Here is a 20,289-nt window from a genome sequence, read left to right on the forward strand (position 1 = left end):
TTCTCACATGCATTCAGGCGGAGCTTGCCAAATGCAAGCCACTCTTCCTGTCATTGCTTGGTCGTATTCACGCTGTAAAGATGACCCGCCTGCCCAAGCTTCTCTATCTCTTTCAAGCTTTACCTATTGAGCTGGAGCGTGATTTTTTCAGAAGATGAAATCCATGATTTTACGCTTTATATGGCAGGGTGGCCGAGCCCGATTCTCTTACTCTCTGCTTCGTCGTCCCCGTGCTGAAGGTGGGGTGGGCTTACCAGACATCCATTTATACTACAAGGCAGCCCAATTGCAAGTTTTGGTAGAGTGGTCCCAACGAGACTCAAAGAAACACTGGTTACATATGGACTGTAGTGTAACGGACAAGACTATTTGGGATTTAGCCTGGCTCCCGCGTAAGGATAGACCCCAAACGCATATGTTAGCACCCCTACGCGGACTACCCTTAGAGCTTGGGACAATATATCAGGCGACGATAGATGGACTTCTTTCCCGTCCCCCTTCACTCCGATTCACCATAATCCAGCGTTCCCCCCGGCTCAACATGAGGGGCCCTTTGACGCCTGGAGACAATGCGGTTGCCTTGCTTTGATACACCTTTTTTGCAACTTCGAACCCCTTACCTTTGATGAGTGTAAAAAGGAGTTTGATTTAGGCGACACGGAAAGATATCACTACACACAACTGATGCATTGGGCCCTCACACCCTGTTGTCCGGGGGCTGCCACTAGACCCCTCACGAAAGTTGAAGCCTTCCGTTCCAAAACTTCTTCTATGAAAGGGGTGATCTCCTTCATTTATAACTTCCTGCTTACGACGGCGAATGCTAGATGCCCCAGATACATGGCCATGTGGGACGACTTGGTCAAGCGTCCGATCTCTGAGGAGGAATGGTCGCACTTGTGGATTGATATCTCCTGCTTTAACCATTCCTCTGACCTCAGGGAAGCCCATCTCAAGACCATGATGGACTGGTACTTACACCCCTCCAAACTCCGACAGATTTTCCCCACCTCATCGGATAGGTGTTGGAGAGGCTGTGGACTATTGGGGGACTTCCGACACATCTGGTGGGATTGCCCGACTATCCGCCCTTTTTGGGAAGAAATTCTAGCCCAAATGAAAGACATGCTAGGCTCTCCCATCCCAACTACTATGGCAGGAATCCTTTTGGGTCTTCGCGACCCCGTTCTGGAACACCAAACCCGAGCCGACAAAATGATTACGTGGCTCTGTATTGGGGCAGCAAAGAAAAGGGAGGCCCCGGCGCTTTCCCTTTGGCACTCTCGACTCTGGAGATTGCTCAGCTTGGAACGTATGGCTGACATATTCAGAGGCGATTGCAAGAACTATGAATTCAAATGGGGCCCCCTGGTTTCCTTCCTTTCTTGAGGCCTCCCTTCTGCAGTTTGTCCATTTACCATCAGAGCCCTCCATCTTTTTCAATTCTGATACTGTCATAAACATCATCCAGTTTACTGGGAATTTGCTTTGCGCCGCCGCCACGGGTAGGGATGGGGGTGGGTAAAGCGGAGGCTTCTTTTTTCTTTGGTTCCTTTATTCTTTGGTTGTTCTATTGTTTGGGCATGTGATCAGGTGCCCCGCGTTGGGATGCGCCCTATTGAGCTGGTTACATTCCTTTATAGCACTCTGGAGAAACTCCCGGGCGCAGATACTGTCACGGTCTGGGGAGGAGTTTACAGCTGTTCTGCACGTCTGTTATAGCAATGTTACGGAATGGTCATGTTATCACTTAAATCAGCTATATGGACATGCTCTGATTATTGGGAAGCTGTACCGTTTATTTGGCCCTCTGAGTAGGTACCAGAGCTGACTCCTTGTGCCTGCAGCATTCGGCTGATTTACCATCTTTTCTAGTGCCTTCCTCTCCCCTGCGTGGGAGTTCATGACGCTGTTATTGGTTTCTTATTATGCTATCGGAATGTATGCATAAAAACAAAATTCTAATAAACAGATCTTTGACAAAAAAAAACAGCATCCTCCCCAGAGCTCAGCGCCCAGTGTAGTGGCACTGGCTGCACCGCCATACCCTGCATGAGGGTATGTCCTTGTTGCAAACTCTATGGAACAACCTCTTGTACAGGGAGCTTTAGAATGATAAACGCAAATAGCTCTACTGTGTGCTAACTGTGCTTACAGTGGAAAATCAGATCTTTAGGGCCTGCTGTCTTTTCCTTTACCTTTTAAGGCCCTCATTACGAGTTGACCAATTCATTGTGATATGTGCAGTAACTCCTGTTACAGTAAGTATCAGAATTAGGAGTTTGGTGGCTAATACTGCACTCCAAACAGGTAGTCCTTCACCTTCAAGGGCATTCAGAAGGGCGTCCTTGCTTAGATGTTCAAGGCAAAGGGTGGAACGAGAGGTGGAAGGGTATCTTTTCAGAGATCCTGGAAGGGCGTGGACGGGCAAAGGCATGAACCCGTATTCATGTGCCCCAGTCCTTAGCAGCAGTCACCATGTACCTCCCAGATACACCTATCAGTGCTATCAGCACCATCTCATGCAGCCACAAATACACCTCCTACACACAAAACCAACACAAAGGCACCCCAGTGACCTCAAACACATTCCTTTCTCCAACAAGCATACAGAACACACAAGATACCTCCCCTGTATTACTGCAGAGTGGGCAATACTCACTATACCATAACCCCCATGGGCCAATGCAGGGGCTATCACAATCCGTGATGGGCCCTTTATTATAGAAACATGCCTCAGCCTTACCTTCAGGCATATAATTGATACCTTGTTCCTCCAGGTTTCCACATTTAACATGTTGAACTTCTGCACAAGACAAGAGTTGGCTCGCCTGTAGATTGTAGATCAACATAACCCTGCATGATTATATCACTTCCGCTCCTTCTACTTCTCAGGAACCACTTTCTACTTTCAGCCGCAGAGACGGTGAGATGTTGGTCTCCAGGACCCAGCAACTTCACCACACAGGAACATTTCCTAACCACTGCATCCACTAAATATTCTCACATGTCCTCTATAACTACAATCTTCCATGATACCCTACTATGGAAAGCAATGAAAACATTTCACAAGCTACTAAACACTACCAAAATCAAATAGCATCTGCTTATTCACATCAAGATCAACGTCCAGTCCTCACCTATGCATTTGTGCTCCATCACCCACGAATGCTACCGCTCTGGACTGGAGTGCTGTAGCTATGCCTTTATTCTTGTGCACTCCAGATCCCCTCAAAAGAAGACATGTAGAGCACACCAAACAACAATGACACTCCTTCACCACCTCCCCACTGATACATTAGGCACAGGGTCAGAGCTGATTTGCATATAGCCAGTGTCTAACCCAGGGTGGTGTGGAGTGCAAAAAAACCGATGGATTTAGGCCCAGATGCTTGTAGTGGGGTGAATGTGTGACATTGTTCTACATTCTGTCCATCAACTGTGTTTTTTGCAATTTTCACCCCGAGTGGGTTGGGTATGCTCAGACTTGAGTCCCAGGCTCTCCACACCACTGGAGTCAAGCTTTCCAGGCTGATGAAGGCTGATAGCCAGAAACCGGTCCTTAGATGCTTGATTCCGGTCTGGGAAAGACATGGCTTGGTAGTTCGGACTGGACTGTTCCCATGAGGCACAGGGTCAGAGCTGATTTGCATATAGCCAGTGTCTAACCCAGGGTGGTGTGGAGTGCAAAAAAACTATGGATTTAGGCCCAGATCCTTGTACTGGGGTGAATGTGTGACATTGTTCTACATTCTGTCCATCAACTGTGTTTTTTGCAATTTTCACCCCGAGTGGGCTGGGTATGCTCAGACGTGAGTCCCAGGCTCTCCACACCACTGGAGCCAAGCTATCCAGGCTGATGAAGGCTGATAGCCAGAAACCGGTCCTTGGATGCTTGATTCCGGTCTGGGAAAGACATGGCTTGGTAGTTCGGACTGGACTGTTCCCATGAGGCACAGGGTCAGAGCTGATTTGCATATAGCCAGTGTCTAACCCAGGGTGGTGTGGAGTGCAAGAAAAGATGGATTTAGGCCCAGATCCTTGTGCTGGGGTGAATGTGTGACATTGTTCTACATTCTGTCCATCAACTGTGTTTTTTGCAATTTTCACCCCGAGTGGGCTGGGTATGCTCAGACGTGAGTCCCAGGCTCTCCACGCCACTGGAGTCAAGCTATCCAGGCTGATGAAGGCTGATAGCCAGAAACCGGTCCTTGCATGCTTGATTCCGGTCTGGGAAAGACATGGCTTGGTAGTTCGGACTGGACTGTTCCCATGAGGCACAGGGTCAGAGCTGATTTGCATATAGCCAGTGTCTAACCCAGGGTGGTGTGGAGTGCAAAAAAACGATGGATTTAGGCCCATATGCTTGTACTGGGGTGAATGTGTGACATTGTTCTACATTCTGTCCATCAACTGTGTTTTTTGCAATTTTCACCCCGAGTGTGCTGGGTATGCTCAGACTTGAGTCCCAGGCTCTCCACACCACTGGAGTCAAGCTATCCAGGCTGATGAAGGCTGATAGCCAGAAACCGGTCCTTGGATGCTTGATTCCGGTCTGGGAAAGACATGGCTTGGTAGTTCGGACTGGACTGTTCCCATCAGGCACAGGGTCAGAGCTGATTTGCATATAGCCAGGGTCTAACCCAGGGTGGTGTGGAGTGCAAAAAAACTATGGATTTAGGCCCAGATCCTTGTACTGGGGTGAATGTGTGACATTGTTCTACATTCTGTCCATCAACTGTGTTTTTTGCAATTTTCACCACGAGTGGGCTAGGTATGCTCAGACGTGAGTCCCAGGCTCTCCACACCACTGGAGTCAAGCTATCCAGGCTGATGAAGGCTGATAGCCAGAAACCGGTCCTTGGATGCTTGATTACGGTCTGGGAAAGACATGGCTTGGTAGTTCGGACTGGACTGTTCCCATGAGGCACAGGGTCAGAGCTGATTTGCATATAGCCAGTGTCTAACCCAGGGTGGTGTGGAGTGCAAAAAAACTATGGATTTAGGCCCAGATCCTTGTACTGGGGTGAATGTGTGACATTGTTCTACATTCTGTCCATCAACTGTGTTTTTTGCAATTTTCACCACGAGTGGGCTAGGTATGCTCAGACGTGAGTCCCAGGCTCTCCACACCACTGGAGTCAAGCTATCCAGGCTGATGAAGGCTGATAGCCAGAAACCGGTCCTTGGATGCTTGATTACGGTCTGGGAAAGACATGGCTTGGTAGTTCGGACTGGACTGTTCCCATGAGGCACAGGGTCAGAGCTGATTTGCATATAGCCAGTGTCTAACCCAGGGTGGTGTGGAGTGCAAAAAAACGATGGATTTAGGCTCAGATCCTTGTACTGGGGTGAATGTGTGACATTGTTCTACATTCTGTCCATCAACTGTGTTTTTTGCAATTTTCACCCCGAGTGGGCTGGGTATGCTCAGACGTGAGTCCCAGGCTCTCCACACCACTGGAGTCAAGCTATCCAGGCTGATGAAGGCTTATAGCCAGAAACCGGTCCTTGGATGCTTGATTCCGGTCTGGGAAAGACATGGCTTGGTAGTTCGGACTGGACTATTCCCATCAGGCACAGGGTCAGAGCTGATTTGCATATAGCCAGTGTCTAACCCAGGGTGGTGTGGAGTGCAAAAAAACGATGGATTTAGGCCCAGATCCTTGTACTGGGGTGAATGTGTGACATTGTTCTACATTCTGTCCATCAACTGTGTTTTTTGCACTGATACATTAGAGCAAGACCTCAAAACAATTAACCCTCATAGATCCCACTAAAGGTGAGGATGTGGCCTTATGGCTGGAGTGGTTGACCTCGAAGCTGGGGAACCCGGTTCCAGTTTTTGCACAAGTGCTCAGCATCCTGTGATTCTAGGCAAATCAAGTAATCTCGCCGTGCCTAACAAAACTGAATGTGCCCGTCAGTAATGAAACTGGCGCTCATGTAAAGCACTCGGATACCTGATATGTTCTGGTCGAGCTTACGCAATGTAAAACTCCCAAAATAAATAAAGGTGTCAAAACCAGCTTGACACCCTGAACCGCTCACTTCAAGAGAATGTTAATGCCCACACATGCATGAAGACCTGCTCATGTAAACCCAAGAACTCAGCCCCCTCTCCACAGCTCATTGACTGCAAGCATCTCATCCAAAGAAAAGGAAAGGCATAGCATCGAGCAAAGCTCTAGGAAGAGCAGAAGGCCCTGAAGGCCTGTATTACTTGAAGAACAGCCATTATTCAAGCCCACACATCCTATTACACAAACATAACAAACAGCCTCCACAGTAGCAGAGCTCTATCCAAGGCCATTAAACTTGGAGCTTGCCCAAAATGAGTGACCTATCGAGCACTAAGGCCTCGATTCTGATGCGGGTTGGAAAGCTTCCCGACCGAATTGGTTTGGAAATGCTTTCCGACCCACTCAGATCGGGAGAGTCCGACTGACGGAGTATGATGCATCCGGATGCTTCCCGATACGATTTGGTTGGACTCCCATTGACTTCTATGGGAGCCTATGTTCCTACCACCATCATAATCTGGCCCTTGGTCAGGAAGACACGTTCCCGAACCAATTTGGAAGGAGCAAATGCTGCTAGGAGGCCTTCCTAACCGCATCAGAATCAGGCCCTAGGTGGGAATGCTTTCCTAACTGCATCAGAATCAGGCCCTAAGTGGAGAAATTCAACACAACCAATAACATATTCAAGAAGAAAATAGACAACGCCAGTAAGTACAACGATGGAACCAAAATACAAACCTCCATCTGCAGTAACCGCTCATGCACACCCAAGTGGATGCATTACAACACGCAAATCATCAAAGTACCGTGTCCGGCGAAAGCGGTCATAGAAATCAGTACTGAGAGACCACGCCCTTTAGTGCAGGACAGTGAAGAATCCGATTGGACATTTTAGTTGATTGGTAATAGCCCGAGCATCGTTTAGTTGAACAGGGCAAGTTTAGTAATGAGCCTGAAACTAAATGGAGTATAGAGCGAAGAATAGTTCTAAAAAAAAAACCACGAAGGTGGGGAAGAGATCCATAACATGACGTGCACATATACAGAGGCGCAACTAGGACGGAGCTATTGGAGCAGGTAGCGGTCAGCGCTTCTCTGCTCTAACAACCTTTTGTTGCCAGAACTAAGGATATTATAAGCGTGATTAACAATGTTTGTATACTTGAATACTTTTAAAACTTGCACTAGTGAGCCAATTGTTTTAAAATTGCATAGAATAACCTGTACGAAACCGTCAGCCTTTAGAGCATTTGCACAATTGATTAATAATTGTAACTGTTTATTGACGCCCCATTCCTCGTTCCGCCGCGGGAAGTCCGGTTAGTTGCGGAGGGAATATCGGGCTGTCTCGACACCAGCAGGCCACATAGCCACCATCTTAGGTGTGGAAGACTGGTGCCACGCGCTCTGGCTGCTGCGACTTCCGGCATAAGAGCCTATTTAGCCCTATGCTGGTCCGGACGTGCAGTGGGCGAGCGCAGCCGGCGCGCCGGCAACGCGCCAAAGGTGCGCCAAAGGCAAGCCCGTCTGCACCCGTCCACGCCGGACCAGCGCCCAGAGCCCTAATCCCTGGCCAAATTACCACAAGTCACCCCAAATACATTTACTCAAGAGAAACACTTATGAATTTAAGACGCACAAACAGTTTACACGTGGTGCTACTCCATGACAGCGGCACGCTACACACTCGTAAAATGTCAGTCATGTGGCGTCACGATGCCACATACATCACCAAACACGCTCAATTTAGGATCCACGGCAAATGGACCTCATCCCCCTTGTCAGCCCCCGAACTGTTGTTGCAAGAAAAACACCAAAACCTTAAAAAACGTACTCCTCAATGTTAGGTCAATGCCAAAGCACAAACACGAAATTGAAGCTCTCATTACTGACCACAATGTAGACCTGGCCTTCTTAACAGAAACGTGGGCCAATTACTCATCAGGGCCTAACTGGAATACAGCAGTACCCATGGACTATTATTTAGTACATGTTGACAGGCAGGGAGCTACCGGCGGTGGGGTAGCTATCATCCACCGGTCAATCTTTAAAATAAACATCCTCCCTCAGGCGGGACTAGAAGCAGAGGCCATATCCTTTTTGGTCAAGTACAATTGCCAACTAATATTTACTGGCCTCTTGCTCTACCGACCGCCAGGACCCAGAGGCTCGTTCACAAACGCCCTCCTAACCTTCCTGGAATCCACCTCAGATAAATCCACCTTCACTACACTAGGGGACTTTAATTTCCACCTAGAGGACAATAACTCTATGGAAACCTCTACCCTCATAGAGAACTTGCGCAGCTATGGATTAAACCAATTAGTGGCAGGACCCACCCACACTGCCGGTCACACTCTTGATGCAATCTTCACCAACAATCACCACATTAAGATCACTTCCACTACCTTGCTCCCTTGGTCCGATCACGCCGCCCTTCACTTTTCCCTTACAATTACTCTGACAAACGCAAGGAGGAAAGACCTTGTACTCCCGACTAAAATCCACCCGTGGAAAAAACTTGAAGCCACATCTCTTGCAAATAAACTCAAAAGGGATATGCCTTCCTTCACAAGTAGCGACAGAAACAGCAGAGCCCAGAAATTCCACACCTGGCTTACCCAGGCAATGGACGAACTAGCCCCGGAAGAGTAAAAACAAACCAGGACTCGCTCTGCAACCTCACAATGGTATACCCCGGAGGTTAAAATTAAAATGCAGGAGAGCAGAAAGGCTATGGCGGAATGACTATAGCCCCCAGACCAGAAAAGAGTATACTGCAGCCCTACATGAATATAAGCTAGCGATAGAACTAGCTTAGACAACCTTCTATACAAAGAAAATCCAGGAGTCCACCAACTCCTCTAAAGAATTGTTCAAAACCATTACCTACCTAGCTAAAAGTCCCAGAGAAACAACCTTCAAACCACATCAAGAGTTTGTGGAAAATATAGCACAATTCTTTCAGCAGAAAGTCCAGACTGTCTATGACGACCTTCGTCTGCTACCTACTTGCGAGGAGATCCCTTATGAAACAGATCAACAGGTGCCTGTTCTGGAACTCCCCAAATTCTCTCAGCTAGGCGACTCTCAGGTCGCTAATTTGCTCTTACAGACTAAATCTGGCTCCCCACTAGACCCATGCCCCCCTCACATCCTACATCTGATCCCTGAAACAATCAGTCAGGCCCTCACCCCGCTCCTTAACACGGCGATCAGCTCAGGACATTTTCCCAGTAGCTGGAGGAAGGCCTGTATCAGGCCCATCCTCAAAAAGGAGACTTTAGACCCTATGGAAGCCAAACATTATTGCCCGATATCATGTCTACCCCTCCCTGCAAAAATTCTGGAAAGTGCTATGAATCAGGAGCTCACCAAACACCTTGAGGACTGTCACCGACTAGACCCTACACAACATGGCTTTAGGGCCCATTACTCAACTGAGTCAGCTCTGATCATAGCCTCGGAGGACATACGACAGACCATGGATGAGGGTGGATCTACTGGATCTGACAGCGGCATTTGACACCGTTAACCATGGGGTCCTCATAAACAGATTGAGGGTGTTGGGTATTACGGACACCGCCCTAAATCTGCTCAAGTCCTTCCTAGAGGCCCGCATCCACCAAATTCACTGGGACGGTCTACAATCTGAGGAGTTCCATCTACCTTGTGGCGTCCCTCAGGGATCGGCCCTCTCACCCACCCTTTTTAATCTTGATGTCACCCCCCTAGCTGCACTGATAAAATCCCATGGCCTGCACCTAGTTTCCTACATTGACGACACCAAACTGGTAGTCTCACTCGCCCACCGCTACCAGTTTTAGAAACTGTCTGTCAAACGTAAAGAAGTGGATGAACACCCACTTCCTCAAGCTTAACACTGAAAAGACGGAGGTGATCGAGTTTGGCCAAAAACCCTCCATTTGGAACGACCTGTGGTGGCCTCCAGAGGCTGGCACCTGCCCTGTCCCGGCCAATAGGGTCAGAAACCTTGGCTTCATAATGGACAAGGACCTCACCTGTACAGCACAAATCAGCCAGGTCACATCGGCCTGTTTCTTCACACTAGAGATCCTCCGGAAAATCCTACCCTACATCCCATTTTCCTTGAGGAAAACGGTAGAAGGAGCGCTGGTCATGTCCAGGGTAGATTATTGTAATGCCCTGTACATTGGTGCAGGTGAACGACAACTTGACAGACTCCAGTCAATTCAAAACGCAGCGGCCAGAGTACTGCTCAACCTCCCCAAACGACATCCCACCTCCAAAGCCATTCGTGAACTCCATTGGCTCCCAGTCAGGCGCAGAATCCACTTTAAGGTCCTATGCCTGGCGCACAAATCCCTTTATGGGAAGATTTCCAAACAGCTCTCCAACCTTCTCCCACCATAGGCACCTGAGCGCTCACTTAGATATAGCTCTCAAAATCTTTTGCGCATCTCTAGGACAAAGAGAGCTCGTTGGGGCGGCAGATCCTTCTCCAATCAAGTCCCCAAGCTCTGGAATAGCCTACCATCCTCACTCCATTGCGAAATGAGCATAGTGAAGTTCAGAAAGGCCTTGAAGACCTGGCTTTTCGCACTGCCCTAATCCTTCTCTTCTTCTTCGTCCTACAGCGCCAAGACGCCTCTGCATAAGAGCGCTCTAAAAATAATTCAGTCAGTCAGTCAGTCAAAGCCCTCTCTAGACTCCTTAAATTCCTAAAGGCCAAATCATTCAGAGATTATATCATCCGTTCATTCATCATCAGTGATGAGCTCAAACTCCTGAAGGACACATCCTCTGGCAAGTAAAGAGGACCAATCTTAATCTAGACAATCTTGCTAAATACTGTCTGATCACACATAATTCTGTCCTGGGCAAGAACGTTGAAAAAATGTCATTTCCGAGATACAAAAGAAAGTTTAAACCAGCTTCCTCCTACAAGATTCATGCCACAAACCAGCACAGAGACAGTAGCAACTGAAGTGGTCGACACAACTCTACAGATCACATAAAACAGTGAACAATGTAATCTCATCTTCCTAAATCTCTATGCGACAGCCGACACTGTCATGCACTCAATCCTGCTTAGAACCATCTTCAATTACATCATTGTATAAAGATTTGCTTCTTGCTTCACAAACAGGTCCGGATGAAGTTTAGAGCACATCCCACTTACATGGGGCTCCATCGTGTCACAGGTCATCAGCAAAACTCCATGAAGTTGCTTGGAGAACAACCGGCTGGCATGAATATCAAGATTTGAAATTCAAGAGACACAGGTAACACCCAGCTCTATCTGAAGACCTTATCCCACAATAAGATCAACTTCCTAAGGAAATGCTTCTCCTTAATCAAAACACACAAGATGATGGACGGAATGTTGCACAATGGCAAAACAAGGCCTGGGCATAGCGGGCATATCTGCAACTCATTTGCCTCAAAAAATGTGTTTTTACTTGTGCAAATTGTGCAATAAATGTACAAGTTCAATACTGACTTTCACTGATGAACTTTAAAGAATTCAGCTCACACCTCTGCGAAAGCACCGAATACTCTGCATCCCATAATGGCAGCAGCCTCAGATTAAAGACACAATAAAAAAGAAATCAGACAGAATGGAACCAGATCCCCTTACATTGCAGGATCAAGAAACACCACTCAGACTTGACTTCAGAAGATCTGTACTTGCACAGGTACAGTCACATCTGGATAGGCACAGGGACATACTGGCAGGCATATCTGACTCAACCAGATGACACTGATGAACAGCCGCGATGCAGATGTAGCACTCACAGAGAATCTTTAGACGAGATCACTCCAAGACCTAATACACTTCACTGGCTGCCCTTCCAGAATGGCTTCTCCATCACATTCATAACTGTGACCTCCAGCACATCACCATACATAGAAAGCAGCATCAACGTTGCCTTCACAATGCACACACCAGGTTTCAGGCAAGAAGTGCACTACACTTCTGTTATTCTCTCAGGATCTTGAGTTCCAGGTACTTACAGATACCTTCTACAGTTCTGAAAGGAGTTGAAGTTTCATTATTCAAGTACTATCTTCTCTGTAGCAATTGAGTGTTACTTCTCTGTCTTATAAAGATGAACCCTAAACCCCAATTTGAGTCACTACACGGCCCTCTTGTCTCCCTTGCCAGACCTCTGCACAGTACCCCTTTGCTTTATTGCTAGGTTTGCACTCTATAAGTATACATATGTACATACATGTATTATTGCTAATGGTGGTAACAAAGAGAGTGTTACCACGTTTTATTACCCGACTCCCTATTGTCAATTAACAACTTTCTATCATCAAAACATTTGTTTAACAAAGTAACGAGTAATTTGTGAAAAGGTAAATAATATCAGTTTTCAAGACAAAAAAAGCAATTTCAGATAGATCCTCTCTCTAGGTAAAAATATCCTTGGACTACACTTTCAATTAATAGTGTCTGTGAAATACTGTAAATCAATAGATTTCCATTTTAATCTCAGCATGATAGCATATTAAGATTTAGGCGGGAAACAAAAAACATTTATACTCACAGGATCCATCTCACAGAGGTAGGCCATGTTGAACTGAGCGGCACTGAATCCAGCCTCTGCTGCTTGGATGTAGTGCAGAAGAGCCTTGGGCCTACAGAGAAAAGCCGGGTTATATGAGGTACCTTTCCTTATGTACATATTCACACTGAAGACAAGCAACACGATGGGCCCGATTCACAGAATGAACTTCAGACTCAATCCTAAACTTACTACTTTTTTGGTATTCACAGAATGCACTTACTACTTTTGGCATTCACAGAATGAATTTACTACTTTTGGTATTCACAGAAGTTAGGATTAAGGGCCCGATGTAGGTAAAACGCATTTACCGATTTTAAAATACCGATCCGTACCGAATCGGTATTTCAAAATCGGAAAATGATATGTAGCAAATAATCTTCGGAAAAATACCGATTCGGTAGCATTCGGTATCGAGAGTCGATACGTACCGATTCGCCAACTACCGAATCGGTATAGGCCGGGTCGGACAAGTCCGAATCGGAAAAAAAAAAATGCGGAACCAACCGAATCGGTAAACGCCGATTCGGAATAATAAATACGCCCCATGGGCCGAAAGGCCAATAGGAAGGCATTATACATTCCGAATCGGTATTTACCGAACACTTTCGGAAATTACGGAATCGGAAAATACCGATTCGGAGAATGCCGTTTTGCCGAGCTGGTTGAGTGACACTGAAGACATCAGCCAATGAGCTGTAAGCACCCTCCCCCACAGGGTGTGGCAACCCAGGCAGGTGCAACTCATCAGAACTTTCTGGAAAGCTGCATGAGTTGAGCAGACACAGAGAGAGCAGCATTGTGAGCAGGATCCCTGAGAGACATGGACACCAGCACAGAGAGCCAGAAGGCAGGGCGGAAGCGCAATCCTAAATTCAGCACCATGGAGCTACAAACTTTGGTGGAGGAGGTGGTGAGGGTGCACACCCAGCTATATGGCAGGCAGTCCCTGACTGTCCCGGAGAGCACCAAGAGGAGGCTGTGGCTCGACATCGGGGAGAAAGTCAATGCAGTTGGTGTCACCCACAGGAGCCTAGACGACCTCAAGAAGAGGTTTTATGACATCCGTGGCGTGACCAAGCGCAAACTGGCCGACCTGCACAAGCAGGCTGGACTCACTGGAGGAGGAACAAACCGTGCGCCACCCCTCACTCAGCTGGAGGAACTAGTGGCGACGACCATCGAGAGGGCCAGTGTCGTGGGCATTGGGGACCTGGATAGCTCATCCCGAGCTACAGCTACAGGTAAGAAGCATGCACAACTTGACACACCATACCAGACACCTCCCCTACAGACCCAATGCACAGCCAAACCCCAGGCCAGTACAGCTAGCAACAGACATGAGCAATGCATCGTGCTAAATGTACTCAGCAAAAGTTACCAATAATGCCACAGCAGAAGCATGAGATAAATAACAGTAATACAGCATCAACGTGTTTGTAATGAGATGTGCAATGCTTTAATAGTTGTGACTGGAACACATTAGCACCCACTTGACAAATGCTTCTTTGTACCTAGGGGCACCATCAGGCGGGGGAGCAGCATCAGCTCCAGCACCAGCTCCAGCACCAACAGCCAGTGCGGCAGTGGCAAGCACCAGTGCAGCAGCACAGGAGGAGGAGGACAACAGCTGTGCCCTGGCAAATGAGGAGGACACAGGACATTCCCTCACAACTCCACACTCCCCCCGACTGTCTCAGTCTCAGTCGCCCTCATTGGTATTCTCCCCGGACAACACACCACCACAGAGCCACCCTGCACCTGCCACTTCCCCGGCCCGGAGGAGAATAGTGGCTCCATTAGTCATCATGGAGGGGGCAGCGGGTCAGGCTCCTGCACAAGACCCCGTGACACCAGCGACACCAGAGCACACACAGCAGGGCAGCAGAATTCCACGTAGGCCATGTGCTACCAGCAGCCCAATACCAGCACCGGGAGGCAGCGTCTTCGCAGGGCTGGAGACCAGCATGGTCACAATTCAGAGGATGCAGGCGAAATCCATCCTGGCCTGCCATCGCCAGTTGCGCCTGCACAACCTGCAGATGGGTGAGATGACACAGGGCTTCAAGACCTTCGTTGACAGCAACAAGGACATAGCAACATCAATTGGCCGAATGACCACTGCCATCACCCAGCTCTGCACCAGGTTGGATGACCATGAGCTGAGTCGTCGCAGGGATGCAAGAGTCACGAACAGGTCACTCACCCGCCTTGCGGCTGCGACTGCCCAGTCATGCCAACGTGGGGCAAACATGGAGGCCAGCCTCACACAGTCCATGTCCGAGGTCACTAGGGGCATGGGCCGTATAACAACAGCCATGGAGACACTACTCATCTCCAACACCGCAGTGAATCCCGTCCTGGGCGAGGCTGGGGACAGCAGCAGCCGCAGCAGCCCGGCCAGCGCTGCGTCAGAGCCGCGCGGGAGCACCAGGCGCTCAGCTGAGGCTGCAGGGCATTCTGAAGGGGGTGAGGTTCATCCCAGTGGGCCTGCTAAGCGCAGGAAAAAATAGGACTGCCACTGCGGGTGAGGCAACCCGGACATTGGACATTCCTTCCCCTTGTTGTTTAACTTTTCTTTTGTTGCACATCAGTGCAGTAACGGTGATGCAACATTATTAAATTTAATTTCTGAACACATACATTGACCTGTTTGTGCATCTGTACTCACTCAGAAATAGTTGTCTGTGATCTCCTGACGCCTGTATCTGCCGTCAGATGGTGCAGAGACTCCAGCAGGTAGTGGTAGTGGGACAGCATTGTCATCATCAGGGTCCTCGTAGTCGGATAACTCTACCTCAGTGCCTTTCCTGACTGCAAGGTTGTGCAACATTGCACAGACAGCAATAATCTTGCAGCAGGTGATGGGGGTATATTGCCTTGCACCTCCGCTCTTGTGCAGACATCTGAACCTGCTCTTCCAGATGCCAAAGGTCCTTTCCACTACGTTCCTCGTGCTTTTGTGTGCACGGTTGTACCTCCTTTGGCTGGGTGTTGAGGGGTTGAGGTAAGGTGTGAGAATGAACGAGCGTAGGGCATATGCACTGTCGCCTGGAAGGAGAAGGGGTAACATTACTCACATGCATACATGTATTACACACTGCAATTTTGGTAATGGGGGTCTGACACTGTGTCTTACCTAGGAGGTATCCTTCGCCAAATTCCCCTGCCATCAGCCGTGCATAAATCCCGCTACTCTGGAAGATATAGGAGTCATGGGTACTCCCCGGAAACTTTGCAACCAGGTCAGTGATCACACACTTGGCATTGCATATCACTTGCACATTTATGGTGTGCCGTGACTTCCGATTGCGGTATACGTATTCGGTGTCAGCAGGGGGGCAAATCGGTATGTGTGTGCCATCTATGCAGCCAATGATGTGGGGGAATCTTGCCATCTGATAGAATTCAGCTTTTGTCTGTGCCAGTTCTGCATGGGTGGAAGGGAAGGAGATGTAGTGGGCCATCCTCTGGATCATGGCATCAAGGAACTTGTGGAAGAACCTTGACAGGCTGCTCTGGGTCACCCCTCCTGCCACAGCAACTACACTTTGATAGCTGCCAGACGCCAGAAGATGTAGGCAGCATAGCACCTGCACCTGCACAGGGATTGCATGTGCCCTTGGGGTGGGGTGCTGCAACAGGGGTTGGAGGTCCCTGATGAGGTCTCTGATGGTGTCTGCCTCCAGCCTGTACCTCTGTAGGATCTCTGGATCTGTCAGCATGCACAGGGTCACCCTCTGCCTGTACACCTGCTCCTGTCTCAGCCATTCCCTCTCACCTTCCTGCTGTAGCCGTAGCCGTCTAGCTATGACATAGAAAGCTGCCATGTTGCAAGTAGAACTGCATTTTGGGTCATTTTTTATAGGTTGCACCTGGTTACCACCTGATTCAAATCCATGGTAATTTCCGAGTCAGAAATACCGATTTTTGAGCACAATCGGTATTTCTGTGCTTACCTACATCTCAATCTTAGGGTTTTCGCATGGAATCGGATTTTCACCGATTCGGAATATATACCAATTCGGCGATTTAACCGATTCGGAAAGTCACCGAGTCGGTCGGATTCCGAATCGGGAAAAAGTAGTAATCGGAAAAAATATCCGAATCGGTAGATTACCTATTCGGAGATTTTTTCCGATTCCTACATTTTTCCGATTCGGATTCCGCCCGACTCGGTGATTTTCCGAATCGGTAAAATCGCCGATTTCGCAGGATTTCGGCCTCCTACATCCCGTTGTCTGTATTCCGATCGGTAACGGCCGAAAATACCGATTTTCGGCCGTTACCGACCGACCTACATCGGGCCCATAGTCTTAAATTTGTCTTAAGCTTAAGTCAGACGTAAGACAAAATCCTAACTTAAGTATGTCTTAAGTTTGTCTTAAGACAAACTTAAGACAAAATCCTAACTTCTGTGAATACCAAAAGTAGTAAGTTCATTCTGTGAATACCAAAAGTAGTAAGTGCGTTCTGTGAATACCAAAATAGTAGTAAGTTTAGGATTGAGTCTTAAATTCATACTGTGAATCGGGCCCACTGTTCCTATTGTGTGATTTCCCACGGATCACAGACTTAAGGCTTAATCTGTGCATTCTAACTCTAAATTCCAAAGCATCATGAATGATAGAAATCCACTTATGAATGTCAGTGTCATACCATAGGTCCAGTAGCTCATGCCATGCCTGCAGGCTCCTCCCTTTGAGAGACCACTGCTTCATGCACAAACCTTATATAGTCACGAGGCAGTCAGCCGCAGTGAAGCTGTGGGGGTCAGTTACCAAATTCTGCAGATGAACCAACAATTTGCTCAGTTGTATTTAATCCCGTATACCAGTTTGCACCGTCTTACTGTGAATTCAGGTATCTTGACACCCAGTCCTGTGGGTTCCCCAAGGTTCATGGTCACTCACTCTGTTGCTTCACTTGGACATACATCTTCTGGTTTCATTATTTTCACCATATAATAGCTTGACTCTACAGCAGTATTAACACTGAGAGTATTGCAATTCAGGGCCTCATTTAGATTAGATTAGATTAAAAATTTATAAAGTGCCTGGTTACTCCAACGGAGTGTCCCCGCGCTAGGAATTCTTCTTCTCTGTAAAGTGGGCCCCTCTCCGAAAATAGGATTATCTTAACACCAATCTACCTGGATGACCTAAAGAACCATGTTTTGAATTTCCTGCGGAACAGCACTTCTGAGGGCTGCATCCTAAGATCCAGCGGCAGTTGGTTCGAGGCTTTAGCTGCTAAGTATCCAATTGGATCTACCTCCTAAGCGTGGCCTTAGAATTTTTGGCACTGTCAGCTTTGCAGTGGCCGCAGACCTAAGACCCGAATAGGTCTGTAGGGGGTGAGTAGAGGCCGGAGATAGCTAGGTCCTTTCTAGTTCAGAATCCCATGGCAGAAGCACATAGCTTTAAAAGTCACTCTGTCCTTCACCAGTAAGCAGTGTATTAGTAGTAGTGTAGTATATCTTTGATCTCCGTTCTTTCACATCAAATCCTTTCGATTGAAGTAGGCGCGCACCGCAAGTAAGTGCATCAATTCATTTTTATTTGAAGGCCATAACGCGTTTCGGTCCAGCCGGACCTTGATCACATGACAACGCCGATTTGTTTTACCACCCTTTTAAAGTGACAAGTGCATTCTGTGATTGATACGCTATAATGAACATGAAAAACATACTACCTATTGGTATTGCTCAGAGTATTAGTACAGCTTAATCGTGTATTCCATAGCACCACTTTCAATTTCCATTGTTATATAATATTGAACAATACTATTCCTTTCCCCATATAAATATATAGATAACAATAATTTAAGAACATTGTCAATAATAATAATAGTAAAAACATTCAAATTGTCACACATTGGTGAATAAATAGATATATACATAATTATTTACTAGGTAAAACTCAGTAAGAACAATAACACATTGCAAAAACAGTTACCCTTGAATATGTGTGTTTTGTGTGATGCATCTCTGCCTAATGCAATGTTCCTGCTGTACTGATGCCACAGCGTCTGCCTGCTCCACGTTCAAATTTGGGTGCCGGTTATTTATACTCCCCTGCTTGCTCATATCTAATTCCCTTAATCTTAAAGTGATCTTGCAAAGTTAATCAGTGCTGCACAGGTTCTTAGCCAGTGATGACCTGTAAAATATGCCTGTGTGCTAAAAGTGATTAAAAAACTATTATGGTGGTTCTGGTCGGTATGGCAGCCTCCTTTGTTTACTGTAAAATATATATGCAAGAGACTTCCCATTCGGGCTCATCTATGCTACCATGTACATCCTCTGTTAGGACAAAGCGGAGATGTTATTGGTAAAGTTTGTTAATCTGCAGGGGTTCCTCTGAATAGTACTACTGAAGGCAGGTATACAAATCCTCTATTGTATTGAGGCCTCGCGGGGACTTACTGTCAAGATTTATCTGTTTTCTAGTTTTCTGAAGTTCCCCTCTCTGTCCCCTCCCCTTCTGTTAATGGGTACTGCATCAATTAGGTAATACGAAAAATGATTACGATTATTGTCCTGTACTTTTCGAAAAAGGTCTTACCACTGGATAAGATGGATCATGGTTATTGATGGCCCTAATGTGTTGTAAGATTCTTTTGTTGGCTGGAAATTTAGTGCTTCCCACATATTTTTTTGCAGGAGCATTCTAGTACATAAATGGCGTGGTCAGTTTTACAGTGTAGTGGTTTATTTATTTTGATTTCTTTTTCACTGAATGGAGTTTTATATGTCTTCTTATTCATTCCATACTGACATGCCTTACAAGTTTTGCATTTTGCAAACCCATTCCGTTGCATCAACCATTTCTTTTTTTTTCTTTTTTTTCTTATTATTTTATATTTCCCCCCAGTACATGTTACAGCACAAGTAAGCAAAACACAAAACACAAAATACAAGATACTTTCAAGCAGTACAAAATTAAAGAGAAACAAACTACATTTTCCAATAATGCCTGCAGTTTTTCGCCCCGCATCTTAATCCCCTTCCTCATTCTGCCCAGCTTTCCACCGAGCTACGGGTTGCCATATCTTCCCTCCCCGTATTTTTGCCCTTCTGCCCTTCCTGTCGTATATCGCTTTCTCCAAATTATACGTGGACAATAATCTTGCTACCCAGATTTGAAATGTTGGTGGTATCCTGTCCAGCCATGCCCTCGCAATACCGATCCGAAAGACAGCAGCTGTCATGAACAAAAATTCTATATGGGATTCCTCTGCCCCTGCCATCACCCCCAGCATTATTAATTCATCAGACATTTTGATCTTGATCCCCAATGAGCCCTCCAGAAATTCCTCAATTGCTCCCTTCAGAGTAGGTAATTGTGGGCATTGCGCAAACATATGTACTATGTCAGCGTTGCTTGCATCACAACGTGGACAGGTTATTCCTGACATCCCTCCCCACTGTGCAATTCTAGCCGGGGTATGATAGAGGGAATACACTGTTTTGTAATGCTGTGATTGCAACGTTGCTGAACACAGAACTGAACTTCCTAAATCCAAAGACATCTGAAATCCATCCAGGCTAGACCCCACTTTCTCCACCCACTTACTAGCATGTTTATCCCTGTCGTCACTTTTAAGGGCACACAGTTCTACATACAGCTGTCGGATTGTACAATGCTTGCTCCGTTCTAAATAATCCAATATTCTACAATGGTTAAACCCTGTAGGACCTCCCTTTT

At 47.0% G+C, this 20,289-nt stretch overlaps 1 protein-coding gene across 1 annotated transcript in view; it reads right to left on the reverse strand.

The window, feature by feature from the left end:
- The window catches only part of LOC144772081 (protein sel-1 homolog 3-like), a 397,544-nt gene that overhangs the window by 59,461 nt on the left and 317,794 nt on the right, over nucleotides 1-20,289 (reverse strand). The window contains exon 19 of the mRNA XM_078656264.1: nucleotides 12,563-12,653. Within this exon, the coding sequence (XP_078512390.1) occupies nucleotides 12,563-12,653 (91 nt within the window). The remainder of the gene's footprint in view (nucleotides 1-12,562; nucleotides 12,654-20,289) is intronic.

Source organism: Lissotriton helveticus, chromosome 8 (assembly GCF_964261635.1).
Source record: "Lissotriton helveticus chromosome 8, aLisHel1.1, whole genome shotgun sequence".
NCBI classification, from domain to species: domain Eukaryota; kingdom Metazoa; phylum Chordata; class Amphibia; order Caudata; family Salamandridae; genus Lissotriton; species Lissotriton helveticus.